Genomic DNA, 19,684 nt, shown 5'->3' on the forward strand with positions numbered 1-19,684 from the left:
CCCTTGCTGAGGCACACACGGGCCCTAGGCTGGTGCGTTGTACTCTCAGCTGTTAACAGCAAAGTCATATGGACAGCTGTTATTGGCAGAAAGAAGGAAAGGCAAAACTAGGAGCTTATGGCCAATATTATAGTCTAGTGATAGTCCTGAATCCTTCCTCTCTTTTCCTCTCAACACTCACCGGTGACCACGCCCTACTAATTTCACCCTCTTACTGACTCCCCCTTAGAGTCCCACCCATAGCCTGGCTCCCTTAACTTCAGCATTCACCCCTCCAGACCCTCCCAGAGGGCTCTTTCTCCAGTCTTGTACCATGTTCCTCTCTGCCTTAAACACCCTCCAGTCACTGGTTCTCTGCTGACTACAGGAAAAAGTACAATCTCTCAACCTGACCAAATGCCCCCTCCCAAGCCACCTCGCTGCATTCTCCCCCAGCTAGCTGTACCCAGCCGTCCGGAACTCGCCCCGCTGTTTCGTACCTCTCTCCCCTATGCAAAATCCTCCTCCTATCTCTGATGTTCTTTCCCCGGAATGTCCAACGAACTCATCTCTTCAAAGTCCAACTCAAGGGTCCCCCTCCGTGAGGCTGTCTACAGCCACATTCCGCTGTGCCCTGCGCCCCCGGTGGCCACCACTTTCTCTCTTTCGTCACTGCAATGCGCGGACTGCCTGGTTCCTCCGCTGGCTGCTACGTTGGCTCGCTGGGGATGGAGTTGTCATTCACCAAGGCACAGTGCACAGCCTGAACCACAGCAGGTGCTGGCTGCAGAACAGGTGCTGGGTGGATGTGTGGCCCCGGCCTCACCTGCTGGGTTCTCAGCCTCACCTGCTGGGTTCTCAGCCTCACCTGCTGCGTTCTCAGCGCATCCAGCTCTCTCTCCAGCCAGGTCCGCAGTCTCCGCTCCATCTGCTCTCGCTTCTCACACGCAGACTGCAGCTGGCTCAGGGCCTGCTGGAGCTTCTCAACCTTCTCCACATAGGCTTGCTTCTCTCGTAGCTGAGCAGGGGACAGTGAAGAGCAGCAGAGAACTCAGACCGGCAGTACTCAAAGCTGGGGTGGAGGTGGGGGGCTGGATTACCTGGGGTCCTATCTGAACTGCAAGTGCATGTGCCTTCCCTACCGCCATCCCCCTGGTGTGCTGGGGCAGAAAGGGTTCAGACAAAGGCCACCAGGAATTAAAGACCCTACTAGGGCGCCCGCTTTCAGTAGCATGTATAGCTCTGAGCTCCATCCTTGGTAATCGCTTAACGATCACAGCGTTTGCAGACACTGAAAAGGAAGCCAGTAAAGAGTTTTCAGTGCCACAAGGAAAAGCTTGTTCTATAACGTGAAGTAAAAAACCCAGAATCAAAAACTATATATGTGCTCACAACTCTGCCTGCCCATCTGTCTATTGTCTATGCATAAAAAAAGACTGGAAGGGGCGCCTGGGTAGCTCAGTCAGGTAAGCGTCCCACTCTTGATTTGGGCTCAGGTCATGATCTCATGGAGGTTCGTGGGATGGAAACCCGTGTCGGACTCTGTGCTGACAGCTTGGAGCCTGCTTTGGATTCTCTCTCTCCCTCTCTTTCTGCCCCTCCCCCACTCATGCTTGCTCTCTCTCTCAAAATAAATAGGTAAATAAATTAAAAAAAAAAAAGACTGGACGGTTAAGCAGCCGACTTGGGCTCAGGTCATGATCTCGCGGTCCGAGAGTTCGAGCCCCGTGTCGGGCTCTGTGCTGACAGCTCGGAGCCTGGAGCCTGCTTTGGATTCTGTGTACCCCCCTCTCTCTGCCCCTCCCCCACTCGTGCCCTGTCTCGCTCTGTCTCTCAAAAATAAATACATGTTAAAAAAATTTTTTTTAATTAAAAAAAGACTGGAAATTACTTAAAAGCATCACCATGTTTATGTGTATGGCACAACAGTAGCTTCTCATCTTCCTTATTCTTTTCTGCAATTTTCAAATCTTCTATAATAACTGTAGGTGTATGTATACATGCATGTGTACCCATTAGTGTGTGAATAAATATAAAATTTCCTATTCAGATATTTGTGGAGTAACTTTCTCCTAAAAGACTTCAGAGCCCTTTACAGAGGGGTAGTTAACAGCCCCAAAGACTACCGTAAACTGAGGAGATGGAAACTAAGGTAAAAAGGATTTATGTAAATGTCCCATCAGGCACAGATTTAGAATCATGAAAACTTTGTTTTCTTCCAATTAGGAGTCTGGCCCGCGTCCACAAATCCCAGGCCCAATTCTAACTTTCTGGGAACTGGCTCATGCCAAAAACCAGGCTGAGGTGTTGACTTGATCTGGTTGTGGGTGAGAAGACACCAGATGGTATTTCCTGTCTGCACCTGGATGTGCTGATGCCTTGCAGGTGATTCAGATCCTGAGTTCAACCCACGATTGCACCGGCAAGCTGGAACATGCTAGTGATTTAAGAGCTTGCTGCAAAAGGCGGTTTCTCAACTTAGCACACAGCACCGTATTGAGCTATACCTGTATCCCAGCCAAAGCCACTGAAATAAAATGGAGGTGCTTCTGACCTTTCGTGGCGGGGGGTAGGGGGCAGCAACCTTACAGCCTTCTCTAAACCTGCTCTTGGCATCAGTGTCCATCAAACTCTTTCCTTCACTGTGCTTTTGATGACTTGTTTCAACCAAACAGACACTGCAGGACACAGAACTGCAGGTTCCTGTGCCAGAAGAGGACTGATCTGAGGAAACATTTTGTGAGTATCATTCATACACTACTTACAGCACATCCTACACTGTATACAGTTTTCTGCGCGTGCAGCCATTCGAACAGAAGGGCCATGAGATCTGTTCATTGTGGTCCCTGTTGGGCAGAGGACACAGTATGTCCCTAATGCCTGCGACAGTACCTGACATCCTGCAAAGTACTCAACAAATGTTTGCTAAACAGAGAATTGCTATTCCTAATCAATAGCAAGTTCCTTGAAGGCACGGATCTGTCTCTTTCACCTTTGTATCAGCCTTAAGTCTAGCAATGAGGATATTAGGTTGAGTGTGATTAAGAGTAACAGTTAAGGGGCGCCTGGGTGGCTCAGTCGGTTAAGCGAGTGACTCTTGATTTTGGCTCAGGTCGTGATCTCATGGTTCATGAGTTTGAGCCTCACGTGGGGCTCTGCTCTGACAGTGTAGAGGCTGCTTGGGATTCTCTCTCTCCCTCTCTCTCTGCCCCTCCCCCACTGCCCTCTCTGCCTCAAACTAAATAAATAACATTAAAAAAAAAGAATAACAGTTTTATCAGCCAACATTTTTGGAGCTTGTCCATGCCAAGCATGTGCTCTACATGCAATTATCTCGTTGAATCCTCCTGATGACAGTAAGAACACAACTGCTGTATTATCTCCATTTAAGAGAGAGAAGACTGAGGACTGAAGAGGTCACAGGACTTGCTCAAGGTCACAGACTGACACATCATAGGGTCAGGGTTCTAATTCACCATAGTCTGGCTCTGGAGTCAAAGAAGTCAGGGTAAGCACTCAATATGAGCTATCTGAACTGAATGAAGACCTTTCAAAAGAAACTTTAATGAGAACAGGGAGTCATGCTGGAAGGGGGACAAAGAGATTTTGGAGGAGCTCCATGCAATCAAAGACCTTCTGTAACAACAAGAAAAGATCCATACCAGTGATTATAAAAAAAAAAAAAAAAACCTGTCTTTAAGGAACTCACAATTAGCTTGTATTTTATTAGAAATATTAAAATGAAAAGATTTAAAAAATTTTAATTCTCTTTGGCTCCATATATGGAGATGGAGCCTGAATAAGAAATTTCAGTGACAACCTTAATGAGGAGTCCTGGCCTCCCTTTCTCCAAACAGACTTTGTGTCCTTGAGGGATTAAGGTCACTGTCTGCAACAAATGTACTTCCTACTTAATGAGTGGCAACAGAGAATCCTCTGGGACTGCTGCTTGGGGTCCTCATGCTAGTCTTAAAATTGCGGTTTCTGCAGAGGCGCCTGGACGGCTCCGTCGGTTAAGCGTCCAACTCTTGATGTCAGCTCAGATCAGGATCTCACGGTTCATGAGACTGAGCCTCGAGACGGGCTCTGTGGCACTGATCCTGCTTGGGATTCTTTCTCCCTCTCTCTCTCTGCCTCCTCCCACCGTCTCTCACGTGCACACTTGCTCTCTCTCTCTCTCAAAAATAAACATTTTTGTAAATTGCAGTTTCTATATTAGGATTCATGGGTTTAAAAGACTTCTAATGGGAAAGACCTTTGTTGATTTAACAGTCCCCCCCTTCAGCTGCTTGAACCTTGAAGCCGAAGGTGCTGGGACACCCGGGTTACCCAGCGCCAGGACATGTCTTCTGAAGGAGCAGCTTTTCGTTTTCAGCCGCAGTTGGATTGACAAGAGCACTGTTTTCTGCGTGCCAAGCACCCAGGTCAGTACTTTGTGTGGAATATGAGCTTCTATTTTCCACGTGGCTCTGGGCAGGGCAGCCCCCGTAATAGCGGGGATTTGGCACCTCAGGGAGCCCACAGGAGTGGTCCGGAAGGCTCCCATCTACCTGCCCGGGCCTCTCCTTTCCTGCCACCGCATCCACAGCCTGAACCTCAGAAATGGCCGTTCAAGTCCTGAACCTCAGAAATGGCCGTTCAAGTTCTTCCACAGTAGGCCGGAAAGCAAAGTCTACCTCACAAAACTTAATCTAAAGGGTTGATTTAATCAGAGACCGATACATCCATAATGCTTGAGAGGGCTCAAAATTTCCTGCACTAGGGGAGTCACTGCCCAGCTGAGCCAACTTCTGGAAACTGGAGCCTGGTTTGCTGAATGCCACCTCCACTTTTGGGGGGACACTTTTGCCCCCTCCCTTTTTTTTTTAAATGCAATCAAAAGCCCAGAGACAGAGCAGATAAACTCTTTTTTTTTTTTTAAACGGTTAGTCTCTTTTCTCCACAGGCACCAGTGGTTTCCAATCCCTCCATTTATTTCCAGCCCTGGACACCTGCCCACCAATGGGCGGCAGGCTGGCTTTCAGGCGGAAAGTGTGCTCTCTCACGGCTGTCTTTCATACTCTGCCTAGTTCTGGGCTGTATAAACTGTGTTTGTATGAACTTTTTTTTGGGAGGCCTCCTACATCCCTCCCCCTGACTTAACGCCTTGGAGTTGGCTCCGGGCAGGGGTGCTGGTTAGGAAAACGAAGCAGAGGCCCTCAGGGTTATGTCTTCACCCCGTCTCACCTCCTCCTCCAGCTTGATGACCCTGGCCTGGGCGTTGCTCAGAGCCTGGTCCAGGATCTCGATGTGTCTCCGGTGGTCCTCACTCGCGGTCCGCACTGCTGCTAACTCCATTTCCAACTTCTCCTTCTCCTTCAAGAATTCTTTGTCTAAAAGGGAGACAAGAACAAAACCACCTCTATCAGAAAGCACTCACCCTCTGGGCTCACGGCCAGTCTACATCTGGCAAGGATTAGAAACAAAAAAGCCTGCAGAGAGCAGAGGGTTGAATTACTGCTTTTGCTCCCTCTTAATAGCGGTGATGTGTGCGGTAAGGATTTGCTCAAAAACCGCTGTTAACTCTCGATACATTTCGGCTCACAGTTCCAGAGATGAACGGTACACAAAGAACCAGTGACCCACGTTCTCTGTAACTCACTTCTGTACAACATTTAGTTTAATGCTTCAAATTAGCCTTGTACCTACGATTTCATTTTATGTTCAAACCTCCCCTGCTTCTGTCTTCTGAACCAGTGATGAAAGGGCAGGCAGGACTAACAATAATACTAATATTCTCATTCACAGAAAAATAAACCAAGGCCCAGAGGGTTCAGCTCTTTGACTGAGGCCAAGAACAGAGGGGAGCTCTAACCCAGGCCTCCAATCTTGGGCTGGATCCTCTTCCTGTACGGCCCAGACCCCCACATTTTCTCCTAATTCTGTTCAAGAGGGGAAAGGGAAATTGCTTTGGATTTAGGGACACTGCTTTGGATTTAGGAAACTGTTTTCTTCTCATTCAGGGGCAGTATATCTGATGGCAATCACTGTCTCTTTGCACACGGACAGCAAGGGCCACCCTGCATTCAGTAGCTTCCACACCACCTTCCGGTAGACTGACCACCGTGTTAGTTTAAGCAGGGATGGCCAGTGGTGTCACGGGAACAGTATTACTCATCGGGGACATTTTCCCCGTTAACAAAAGCAATACATTTTATTTTGAAAATAAATCCGAATCTTTGGTCACGTTGTACGTAATACGGAAAAACTTGAATGAACTCAACGTGAAAGATTAAGGGACTGGGTAAATAAACTACTTAAAACCCTCCAATAGCCTAGGTTGCATCCATTAAAAATTAAATAAGACATTATTAATGACACGGAAAAACACTTCATTATTGAAAAAAAGTGGTTACACAAACCCTACTCATGCTAGTCCATCATTGTGAAAAACAAGGCATATGCAACAGCAGCGGCGAGAGTTAGAAGCTGATTTCAACGGGCCCGCGTCACTCGAATGCTTCAGATGGGTTATCGGGATCCTTCGGCAACCATGGTCCGGAAGCTACACCAGCGGGTGCCCATGGTTTCACTCATTCGTATTTCCTCGTAGAGTCATCCATCAATTCAACAAAGAGTTATCAAACACTAAGGACCAGCCCAGTGGGCATGGAAGCAATGGAAAAAATGCTGTGCTTAAGGAGCAGGAAACGTGCTTTTGAATACAGGGCAGGAGAATAAAAAAGACACTTTAAGCCTACAAATAAGCATTAACAAACTCATAATTTTAGAGCCGGAAGGGATCATAGGAAATACCCCCTCTGGTTCTGCCTGCTACTTTATGAGTGCAAAAAGGAAAGCCCAAGAACGAAGGCACTTGTCCAAGGTCCCCCTGCCAGCTGGCACAGAGAGAGAGCCCAAACCCGGGTCTCCTGATGTCTCAGCACAATGTCCTTCCCCCTTGACTACACTGCCCCTGCACTGTGAGGTCACGGTGACAGGATCCGAGTGCAACTAGAACAGCTTTGGAACTGGAAGCCTGGGTAGCCTTGTACAGCTAAGTGGCAGAAACAACGGCATCCCCTGGAAACAAAATGAAGCCACCAAGATCCTGACCCCGAACACAGAATTACTTGTGGGCTATTTGTGTGCCTCCTGGCAATGGCCAACTGACCTCCCCACTTCTCCCTTTCAGCGGCATCTGACACTTCTTTCCCAATCCGTGGAGAACGGCCACGCGAAAGGCCCAAACGAATGGGTCAGTAGCAGCCCACTGGCTCTGCGCCCCACCATCCACAGCCCTGAACAACCCAGAGCATTTCACTCTTTCTATGCAAAGTCAATGACATCTGAATACTAGCTCCATGGGTTTGGGCAACATCTCAACAGGCAGGGTGCCCACTTGCCTTGTCCAGGCTCTGGAGGGCACCCAGGAGTTACTCAGCATGCTTGGGAATGAAACGCTGGATTTCAGGGCTTCTGTCTGCTTATCAGCCTAAGCGTAAAAGTTTTTCTCTTCGTTGAGGGCAGCCAAGGACATGTTGATTTTGACCAGAAGAGAGTAAAACGATAGACTGAGCTCAAGATTAGAAGCCGCTCGAGTTTGGCAAATTGATGATCACAGTTTTTTCTGTGTCGCAAGGACAGCTATTCATATTTCTGAATTAAGTATCCTTCCCCTCCTACACACACACACACACACACACACACACACACACACACACACAGAGGCAGACACACTGGATTCTAGCATTTACTCTTTACTTGACATCATACTGTGGTTAAGGCATGGACCTCAACATCAGAAAAGAACTAGATTCAAATCCCAAGTTCACCACTTTCCAGTTATGAGGTCTCAAGCATGGTTAACCTCTCTCTGAGACTCAGCTCCCTCATGTAATCAAATCATCTAATGGAACTATCTGACAAGAGAGATAACATCTATATCACAGTGTTATCACACATGACTCTGTTGGTAGAGATGAGGCATACAAAGCCTGAATATCCTAGATATCTGTTTTGGTCATTATTGACTCCCTGAGCCTAGAAGAGTGCCTGGCTCAATATCGTTGAATGAATGGATGAATCTCTACTATGCGCCAAGTTCACTGCCAACCGTATAATAAACGGTAGTTAGTTCTCGTTAGCTGCTAGCTATCTCCTGACAGCCTTTGTTCCACAGCTGTCCACTCTGCCACTGAAGCCGTGCTGACCATGGATGTCCCTGGTTCCCTTCTCTGCTGAGGCTCCCTGAACCCCACAGGTTGCACCACCAGACTAAGACGTAGGTATTGAATGAAGACTCCGTTAGCTCTGGACTGCTTTGCAGTCCTCTGAAACTCACAGGTCGAAACATCTCTGTTATGAGGTTGATGACCTTAAATTTCAGGCTGCAGCAATATCACTTAGTATCACTCACACTGGCTCAGAACTTCTTGTCCACTGATAGGACAATGTTCTCGACAGCAGCAACAGTAACAAACTCTGCTCATGTTTGTTGAACCCGAACTGTGTTCCAAGAATGGGGACTTAATTCCCTCTAACTATTCCCATTATTCTAAATTTACTGTGTAATTATTATTCCCGTTACTATTTCCACTTTCCAAATAAGTCACATGCCCACAGGAGCGGGACGACTCTGTCAACGGCTGAGGCAGAAAGTGCTTTTGTGCCGAATTCAAGTTCACAAGCATGGTGCTATGTGCCTCGCCTGTGCAAGCAGGCAGAGAGAAGTGCAGAATACAAGATGCAGAAAGTACCGGAGAGCTCCACGATGCTCATTATGGAAGACACTTAAGTATGTCACAGACCATATCACATTTCTCCAAACACAGAAATCCCATCCACATGTATATCCATTTGTAAATATTAATTAAGCATCTATTACATGGAGGCGTCAGAGAGTACCGTGAAAAGCTTGGTTCTAGAAGCAAATTGCCTGGATTCATGTCCAGATCTACCACTTACAGTTCTGAGACTTTGGGGGTAAATGAACCTCTTTGTGCTTCAGCTTCCTTGCCTTTAAAGTGAGGATCACAATAGTACCTACATGGAAAACGCATATGGTATGGCGCAGGGCGCCTGGGTGGTCCAGTCAGTTGAGCATCTGACTTCGGCTCAGTTTGTGATCTCATAGTTCGTAAGTTGGAGCCCTGTGTTGGGCTCTCTGCTGTCAGTGCAGAGCCTGGAGCCCGCTTTGGATCCTCTGCTCCCTACCCCCCTTTCTGTCCCTCCTCTGATTGTGCGCTCTCTCTCTCTCAAAAACAAACATTAAAAAAAAGTAAGTACCCAGTAAATGTCAACTGTGATCATGCTGTGGTTATTGTTGGTGTTCCTAAAAGTGTGATAAATTCGGGGGCTGCGAGATGAGTAGGTTGTAGCGTTTTCCTCTCAGTCAAGCAGGAAGACACAAGGACACACGCAAAGGCAATGTGACAGGTCGCACTAACATGCTTGCACAGGTGCTGTGAGAACACAGAGAGAACATCTAATTCAGGCTAGTGTGTGAGGAGAGGGGTATCAAGGCAGTGAGCCTGTGGGGGCGCGTGCTGGCTGTGCCCCTGGAGACACAGGACTGAGGGGTGTCAGAGCTATTCTAAAAGGTCCTCTCTTGGGAGATGCCAAGGAAGAGCCCCATGGGTGAAACCACTGCATAAGAGAGTCGCTTCAGCTTATTATTAGTTAAGCCCCATGGGGTATCTCAAGAAATACCAGCCTCACACTGAATTTTTGGTTGGGCTCCAATGTATATACTGAGAATTCCTAGAACAGGCAAGTTGACACAAGAGAACTCTTGCCCAGAATGGTCCGTTTACTCAGTGGATATGAATTACCCTGAACTGCGTGGAGCAGCGGGTTGTTTAGCACATGGCCCCAAGCCCATTTACACAGAGGATGTCTGCTCATACACTGTTTACTCTGGAAACCACAGCGGTGGCACGGCTTTGCCAGGCTAGCCTGGTTCGATTCCGGCACTTTCACACACCGGTTCACCTTGGACACGTGAGATGTCCTGGACTCCATCTCCTCAAAAGGAACAAACAAGATCCACTTTGCGTGACCGATGTGAGGATTAGAGTGGCTATCCGCAAAATACCTCCCACAGGGCTTGGCGCATAACAGGTACTCGATAAGTAACAACACAAGCTGACGTCTTACTGGGGGCTTACCATGTCTCAGGCACCATGTCTTCTGCTTTATAGCAGGACCTCACTCAATCCTCCTAACAACTTTGTTCGACAACTGAGAAAAACAAAGCCAAGTGAGCTGTGACACTAGTACAGATCAAACGGTAGTCGCTTCTTTGCCGCCACCCACAAGGTTAGTGTCTTTCCTAAGGAAAGTGCAAATGTGGACGCAAACTAGAACTGGCCCAATAATTCAAAGATGCTCCCTCCTCTCCATCTTACCTTCTCCTCTGCCAGTTCTAGGGAAGGTCCAAAGTGGACGGTCTGTTGAAAGTGTTTCTGCAATTGCTACCTGAGTCAGCTCAATAGCCGACTGAGCCATGGGATGGTGAGTGTGTGTTGGGAAATACAGAGGATGGGGTACGTGGGTGGGGCCTGACAGTGGGGATGCCAGGGCGCCGTGTGCCACACTGCTAGTTTAGAATTCGGTGCTCCAACTTATGTCTGGAGTTCATGCGGGAGCAAAGCTGTGACCTGGCTCTTCTCAACAGGCATTAATTTCTAGGCCTTTCCTGATGTATGGGTTTTTGATGAGCTTTTACCCTGAAGCCAATATAGCTGGAGGGACAGGAGAGACCAGCTGCTGCCAGCGTGGCCGAGGGCTGACTAATTTACTGGAAGGCGTGGAAGGTAAAAGATAAGTCTTCCTTTCCCCATTCTCTCCTTGCAGCCAGAACCAAGGTTTAACCCATTCCCTGGCTGGTTCTGTGGGGATTTAGATCTGTCCTGGATTGGGTGCACATTCGTGTGTGTATGTGCATAGATATAAACACAGACCAAGCCAATTCTGTTCGAGTTCCAGATCCCATGTGCTCACACAGACGCACACAACTAGCCCATTAACTGGCTGGTTCTGTGCGGTTATTTCCCTGGTACTTCTCAAGGAAGATTCTTGTTGCCCTGCATGTGGCAAGAGGACGCAGTGGTGATGGAGCAAAGGGAGGAGAAGGCAGGCACGGCCCAACACACCCTCTGAAATGCCAACAACCTGCACTCTCGTTCTGACTGATGAGACTGATTGTAGGAGTACAGCATCTGGCTGCTCTGAGTAACGAGAACGTAAAGGACGCTACCAGAGAACAGGCCATGGACAGTGGGAGTCAGAGGAGATGGGGCTGACAGTCCCCAGGCCCTCTGTACCACAGCAGAGGGCCCACGTCCAGCACCCGTGAGACAGGGCCTGCAAGAGGCAAGTGCTTCCTCACTGGCTCTCCATGCAGCAGCCAACTTTCAGAGACCTGGTTTAGACAACACTCAGTTTAGAAGAGCCATTACTATAGTGCTCTACCCACAGAGCTAATCTGGCAAGTTGCCATGAGTGCCCTACAAAGCCCCCCTCATCTGTCCCTGCCTAGTACTCCCCATTTGAGGGGGTCAAACCTGAAGGGCCACGCGCCCAACCTAGGCCGGTCAGAGTCTCTCGTCCGGGAACATGCAAGTGGGAGCCATGGAGAGGCGTGATGCTGACGTGGTAAGCCAGCTCTTAGGCTAGCAGCCGTATTCCAGCACGTGCTTTGGAGACATGGAGAAAGCCATTCTCTAGAGAATGCAGAATCAAGCAGGTGAACATAAGAGTGGATGAGAATCCACGGTGAGAGAGGGAGGAAAACAGAGCTGTATAGACAAACATAAACCCTTAAATGCAAACTATGCCTTGATTTATGGAAACCCCGGCCCCTGACTATACTTCCTGCCTGAGGGCTCCATTGCACACAGATGCACTTAGAAAATAGCCCTCTTATTTGGGCTTTAGCTACTAGCTCAGGCACATTTTACTTTTCATAATGAAAGATCACTAAGACACTCTACTCTTCTTTCTTTATACGTCCACACCCTTCTCCACCAAGAAAGGACTTGGTAGTTTGGTTAACACCTTAGGAGGATGCTGACTAACAGTAATGGTGTCAATTCTGTTAACTAGAAACTCCTCTGCACCGCTAATGAAACAGATTCCCTCTTGCGAAAACGTGTCCAAATACTTATTTGCCACATTCTCTCCCTAAAGTTTCTTCGCCTGTTTCTTCTCCTCTAGGATGCTTCGGCTCTGGATTCCCTGGCCCCGTATCTTATTAACACTGAACAGATGTTGGGGAGAACTCTATTCCAAGGGCCAGCTACAAGCTATGAGGTAAGGGAAGAGTCAAATCCTTTTGGAAGTCCCATTGACGCTAAGAGTAATTTCTTTTTTCTGAGGTCGTGTGAGTGCAAAGACAACAGGAGGTATTTCATTTAGTTCCCTATTTGCAAATTATTCAGGTTCATTCTGCCTCAGAGATATTTTACACGGCAGTGCATTCTTGACATCTGCCCTCACCCCCTCACCTCAGTTTGAGAGTCAGACTGATGAACCCAGAAAGGGACCCCCCCCCCACCTCCCGCCAAACAGGGTGCTATTTACATTATAGAAGAGTGAGCTCTTGACATGAGACTTATTTGATGTAAAAGATGAAAGATGGGGCGCCTGGGTGGCTCAGTCAGTTAAGCATCAGACTTCGGCTCAGATCATGATCTCGAGGTCCGTGAGTTCGAGCCCCGTGTCAGGCTCTGTGCTGACAGCTCAGAGCCTGGAGCCTGCTCCGGATTCTGTGTCTCCCCCTCTCTCTCTGCCCCTCCCCCTGCTCATGCTCTGTCTCTTTTTCTCTCCTCAAAATAAATAAACATTAAAAAAAAAAAAGATGAAAGATGATCCCCCCTTCAAAGCCACGCTAACTAATTCAGAGATGAAAAAGCAATGCAAAGCTGACCCCATAAGCTGCTTTTCTGGCTTTTTGCTGTCTTTGTAAAATCGGCTGATACGGTTTCTCAGGTAAGGAAACTTGTCATCTCAGGAAAGGGTCTTCAGCTCTGGCAGCCCCAGTGTGCAAGTGCGGGTTGCCATGGTTCCGCCGGGCGACTGGAGACAGAGGAGAGGGTGTGAGTGGGCGGCTAAGTAGGTCTGTTGACACACACACTGAACAGTCCAGTGGGGGCTTGTTTTACATGGCTCCGACAGTGAACTGTTTTCAAATGAATTCTCAATAGGGAAGTTAAGATCGGGAGTTCAAACCCCACTGTTCTGCAGAGCCTGGGCAGAGAGAGATGGGGAGGGGAGAGCAGGGATGTGGGGGGCCAAGTAGGAAGGAGGGGGTTCTGAAGAAGGCACCCCGGCCCAATTTAATTAAATTTCTTTCAATTTACAAGGAAAAACAGTTTCCCTTTCACATTGTACTATGGCAGCAAAATTACTCTAAAATACTAATCAGTTTTCAAGGCCCACCCTGAAGGTTACAGGCTGCATGAAGCTTTTCTGATTCCTTCCATAAAACAGATCTTTCCTGAACGAGAGAGCTCAAACACATACACTTTGCTTGGAGGGGGGGGTGGGTAGGGAGGGGAGAAGGGCGGGGGCGGGGGGCAGCAGGTGTGGGGAGTGGTCTTAATGAGCCCGTACCATATTCTGCCTTGTAGTCCACACACAGTGGCCGGTGTCTGTCTAGAATCTTCCTAGCGGGCTTACTTTGTACCACCTTTGTAGGATTCTAAGAACCTAAGACAACAGAAGTTTCCTAGGTAAAGAGCTGTGGCAGGTTTAGGCAACAGCTTACTGAGCAAGACAATGCTTCTGATACATGATCAAGTTCTAACTCAGTCTTTAAAACTTTTTAAAAAATGGGGGCGCCTGAGTGGCTCAGTGGGTTAAGCAGCCGACTTCGGCTCAGGTCATGATCTCGTGGTCCCTGATTTCGAGCCCTGCATCGGGCTCTGTGCTGACAGCTCAGAGCCTGGAGCCTGCTTCGGATTCTGTGTCTCCCTCTCTCTCTGTCCCTCCCCCATTCGCATTCTCTCTCTGGCTTTCAAAAATGAATAAATGTTAAAAAAAAAATGTTTTAAACATTAAAAAAAATGAAAGTTTCAGATACTTCTCACTGGAAGGAGACAAAACCTAACCAGAAAATATTCTATTCATCTAATGAAGGAAAACAATACAGTTTGGTCTTAACATACTTAAATTTTTGTTACTTTATAGAAGCTTTCCGTTGCATGTTAATATCCAGGCCTCAAAGTGAGTTTGCAGCGCCGAAAGTAAGCTACCTTAGCTATGATGTGGTAAAAATATTTGAATATCAGTAGTCCTTTTCAATATAATTTTCCTTTTTTTTTTTAAATGTTTATTTTTGACAGAGAAAGACAGACACAGAGAGAGACAGAGCACGAGCAGGGGAGGGGCAGAGAGACGGAGACCCAGAAACCTAAGCAGGGTCCAGGCTCTGAGCTGTCAGTACAAAGCCCGACGCGGAGCTCAAACTCACGGACTGTGAGATCATGACCTGAGCCGAAGTCGGAAGCTTAACCAACGGAGCCACCCAGGTGCCCCAATATAATTTTCTGTAAATACAGTCCTCTTAAATAAAACATAATCTCTTAAAATATAATGTTCCCTACTATAGTCATTCTTCCTGTTGCATTTCAATCTTGGAAACTGTACTTACACATTTAGGTATAATTTACAGGTGCTGGTTTTTTTAACCTACCTAAATTTATGACCCATGCAGCTTGCTAACTTGCTTGACTGAGTAAACACCCCCGCATCCGCTCAGCTTCCAAATGTACTGTTCAACTTGCCACTTTATTTTTTTTTTTTACTTGAAATAAAAATGTACTGCTACTCCTGTATCATTGCCGATGGCAAAACGGCAAATTCGGCAATGAATAATGCCACATAAATATAGGATACACCGGGCGTGTGGTTTTGACTGCACGCATATTTCGTGAATCAATTATAAACCAAATTTTCTCTAACCACCAGAGAACAGAAGTCTGTTTCTTATTTTTGTCTTTTCTTAATATAAAAAGATGAACCACAGACGCTTCTGTTCAGTGTGGCTCCCCGTGTAGAAAACATCCATAAAACCTGGACATAACACAGAGAGCAATGATGTGAATGCGGTGGAAAGGGATGTAAGCAGACACATGGGGGGAGGCGAGGGAAAGGACTACAAGGTCTACATGTGCTGGACCTTGACTGAGGTGGTTGCTTCATCTCCTCACACGATACACCTGAAATGTGTAAATTTTATTATACATATATATATACACATTATATACTTATGTCTGTTTGAATTAAGACGTTAATTATAGCATCATTAGAACATGTACATATAGAAAGCTATGGTTTTAAATGGGCCCTTTATGGGGGCGCCTGGGTGGCTCAGTCGGTTAAGCGTCCGACTTCGGCTCAGGTTCGTGGTTCATGGGTTCAAGCCCCACATCGGGCTCTGTGCTGACAGCTCGGAGCCTGAAGCCTGCTTCGGATTCTGTGTCTCCCTCTCTCTCTCTGCCCCTCCCCCACTCATGCTCTGTCTCTCTCTCTCTCTCTGTCAAAAATAAATAAACATTAAAAAAAAATTTTTTTTAATGGATGCTTTGAATGGCAGATAAGACACCAAGGCCTGGCCCAGACGGGCATTTATGCTGAGGAAGTTGTTTTCCCTGGGGAATCAAGTGGTCCATTCTAGGACCGATCGAGGGGAAAGAAATGTGTTGCCTGCAATTACATCTTCTGCCTTCCTTATTTTTAATGGTCTAAGACCAGAGTTTCTGGACTTAAAACAAACATTTTGTCCCCTCAAAGTTCTCTGATTCCATTGAGATCCAGCTGTATGCTCTCACTACAATTCATGGACCAAAAATAGTTTTGAAAACGAATTGTCAGGAGATGCACCGCAGAATTACCCACTGTTATGTTGCTTATTTTGTATCATCTCAAGAACAAAAAGTTTAATTTCATAGATATTTTGAGATATCTTTTTTTTTTAGACTCTAAGTTCTATTCTAGTCTCAATGATTCTTTTGTTTTTGTATTTGAAGAGAGATTCTGGATTATCCAACAAGGCCTTCTGTTATAACTGGCGGGGCTTCAAAGATAGATATAGAAGTCGGAAGTCCAGAAGATTAATTCCAGTAGTTAGAACTTACTCGAGAAGACCCAAACATTATTATCATAAGTCACGGTGCTGGGCTAAATAATTTGTGACCAAATAACAATTCTAGAAAGGGACTGTTTGTCTGCCCTACTATCCCGGATCCTTCTTGAGGTAAAAATGTGAAATCTTTCATCACCCCCAGGGCCAAAAGAGATGACCTTTGCAGAAGGGGAAGAAAAAACATAACGAGGAAGCTCTAATTGTCATCGTGGTTTAGCCATTAAACACCTACAGGGCCTTGGGCAAACCACTGGACCGTGCTTGGCTGAGGTTTCTTCGTTAGTAAAACATGCAGGCTACACTCAATGTGTCCTAAAGTCACTGGGAGTCCCCCGCTGCCACCCTTCACATTACAACCTCTCTCTCCGCCTCCCAGTATATAAGAAGGGCATCCCACGCCAGCTCAGTATGTTTGGGCTCCAGACTCAGAATGACCTGGGTTCAAAACCTGTCTGCCCCACTTACCACCTTGTATGACCACGGACAAGCTACTTAACCTTCCTGTACCTCAGAGTCCTCATCTGCAAAATACCTAGAATACAGACCTGACAGGTTGTTTGGAGGATGAAAATACGCAATGTACCTACAGAGGCTAGCAGAGTGCGTGGCACACAGTAAGTGCTCAATTAACACGGGCAGCTGTTACTGTTCTTCCACACAGGCTGGCCTGAACCAGGACCCGCAGGACAGATTAAAGGGGGCAAACTGCACCCGTACCTGAGGATAAACTTTTAACCGTCAGCTCAGCAGCCTCTGAAGACCCTGTCACTCACAGCAGCAATCAGATGGCCTTTTAATGAGCTTCGGTTCAGAGGATACATGCATTGCTCCTGACCAGATTTGTGACCTTCGAGGTCCTCTCCAAGATCTGCAGACCTCATCTCCCAGGAGGCTGCTTAGGGCAGGAATTTCTGGCACTGATGGGAAAGGCACCCCTAAGACCTCACTATCCAGGCAGTTACCTACCATTAACCATTGGCTAATCCTGCCCAGCCCTCCATCATTATCAAATTCCTGATCCTCACTGGGAGCTAAGCCTTGTGTCTGCATTTCTACGTGTCTCGGTTTATCTAAAATGATAATCATCATGCTTCCCTGATTCGGGATTAAGTAAAAGAAGACTGTGAAACTCCCAGGAAAGCAAATAACAATTACATCTTGATTTATTAGTTAGGGCAATTCACAAAGTGAGATCTAGGGAATGCTTCAGGAGGGTTTCATTTTCCATGCTCCTTTTACTGAGGTTCCTTCTTTTTCTTTCCTTCCATGACTAATACCTGGGACAGAGGTCAGCACACTACGACCTATGAACCAAATCCCACAGCCTCATTCTGTAAATCAAGTTTCATTGGAACTCAGCCACACCCACGTGCTTATGGACCATCTATGGCAGCTTGCAGACTACAGGCACAGAGTGGAGCAGTTGTGGTCCCCGAGCTTAAAATTATTTACCATCTGGCCCTTTACAGAAAGAGTCTGCTGACCTGTGGCCTAGAATACAACTCGTACAGAGGAAATAGCGAATAACTGCTTAGTTAAATGAGAATCATCATCATTTTATTCAGTAGCCAACAAATATTTTAATTTTTTTTTTTACATTTATTTATTTTTGAGAGACAGAAAGAGACAAGAGTGTGAGCAGGGGAGGGGCAGAGAGAGAGGGAGACACAGAAGCAGAAGCAGGCTCCAGGCTCCGAGCTGTCAGCACAGAGCCCAACGCGGGGCTCGAACCCACAAACTGTGAGATCATGACCTGAGCTGAAGTCGGAAGCTTAACCGACTGAGCCACCCAGGTGCCCCATCAACAAATATTTATTAAATGACTCTGTACAGGCACTGTACCAGGGTCTGGAGATAAATGAGCTGGGACTACAACAGTGAGGGTGACTGACAGGGCCCCAACCCTCACGCTGCATACAGTTTAGGAAGGGAAGACAGACCATGACCATCCCCACAGTTATTTATGTACAACCGTAATGGGCGTTTACAAGGGAAAAGTACCAGGCGTGGGAGGAGGATATAAAAGGAAGACTTCACCCTATGCTCAAAGACTTCTCTGGCAATTGCCTTTTGAGCTGAGACCTGAGATCCTGGATTTCCTGGTTCTGAACTGCCAGGGAAAGTGAGGGTTTCCTGATGGCACATGAAATGCAAATGGACTTCAGCATGTTTTTCGTTTTGTGCTCAGTCCATCCGTCCATCTACGTATTAGTACAAGAAACATGGACCCTAATAAAGTCAAAGACATTTGATTTTTCAGTCCCCTAACAGGAATGCCAAGGAGCTACACGGCTTGAAAACCAACAATGTGAAACTCATAACCCACATTCAGTTGTGAGAGGCCGGTGTGAACACATGATCAAGAGGCAGTTCTTTAATCAGCTCTGGTTCTTTAAGCACAGAAAATCAGCCAAATTGAATAATGTTAATTTTCACACTTGGGGAGACTTGATTGAACGTCAACAGATGCCCTGCAGCCTGGGCGTGCTGCTGGTTGTCATGTAGGTTTGAAGTTTCTCAGTGCTGCCTGTCAAGGTGGATCGAGTGGTGTGAGCATGCACATGCTCTGCTTTCCAAATTCAGCAAGGTTTGGTGAGCCACGCAGGCATTCTTTGGGAAGGCAGCCCATCGCCCTGCCCTAAAAACTGGCAGGTCCTTCCAGAGAACGCGAGTGCTGGAACTGATGGAGGATGCACAGACGCACGCGCCACGGAAGTAATGCAGAATAAATGCATTTTATAAAGTCTTTGCATTTCCCGTCACTGGTTATCCCACAGAGCTCTGTTGGTTGAATTAGATTTATTCTATTTCTTTAGATGAAATGGAGGTACAGGGAGATTAAGCATCTATCTTCACGTCACTGAGTACGTTAGTGAGAGACCAGGATTCAGATCATGCAGCACCCGATCCACGATTATTTGCTTGAGCTTGTACCCACAAAACCTTTGATACTAAGGACTGCACAGTCCTATTAAACATAGGGATCGTCTCTAAGGAGCATCGGTTAATTCAGGGCAGGACCATTTTCTCAACTTAAATGACATTGCCTTGGCAGGTTTCATGGACAAGTCCTTCCTCTTCACGCAGGCACTGATCTGTGGTGTCTGGAATGGCCTACGGATTGGTCAGCATAAACATCTGGCCGACTGCTACAAAATGGTCAACTCTCATCTCCAACACAACCACAACGGAGTAAAAGGGAAGGAGTCAAGGGAACCAAAGTCAACTCTATTAATACCAATGTTCAGGAACAATACTATTAAATATTACTGTCCTTATTAGTAAAAGATTTCCTTTACCTGGATATCCTCCTACCTGGAAAAAAAGGAAGGAGGGAAAGAACAAGGCCAAAAGGGAATTTGAGCATTTTTAAATTGCTCCTATTCTGATAGTTCTTTTTATTTTTTTTTATTTATTTTATTTTTTATTTTTTTTTAATTTTTTTTTTCAACGTTTATTTATTTTTGGGACAGAGAGAGACAGAGCATGAATGGGGGAGGGGCAGAGAGAGAGGGAGACACAGAATCGGAAACAGGCTCCAGGCTCTGAGCCATCAGCCCAGAGCCCGATGCGGGG

The 19,684-nt window shown here is 46.8% G+C and overlaps 1 protein-coding gene across 3 annotated transcripts in view; it reads right to left on the reverse strand.

The window, feature by feature from the left end:
• AMOTL1 (angiomotin like 1) overlaps positions 1–19,684 on the reverse strand; it is a 132,787-nt gene that overhangs the window by 18,566 nt on the left and 94,537 nt on the right. For all 3 annotated transcript variants that reach the window (XM_030332785.1, XM_032595047.1, XM_030332784.1), the window contains 2 exons: positions 5,206–5,351; positions 848–997 (listed from right to left, as the gene is read on the reverse strand). In XM_030332785.1, the coding sequence (XP_030188645.1) occupies positions 848–997; positions 5,206–5,351 (296 nt within the window). The remainder of the gene's footprint in view (positions 1–847; positions 998–5,205; positions 5,352–19,684) is intronic.

This window comes from Lynx canadensis, chromosome D1 (genome assembly GCF_007474595.2).
Source record: "Lynx canadensis isolate LIC74 chromosome D1, mLynCan4.pri.v2, whole genome shotgun sequence".
Taxonomy (NCBI): Eukaryota; Metazoa; Chordata; class Mammalia; order Carnivora; family Felidae; genus Lynx; species Lynx canadensis.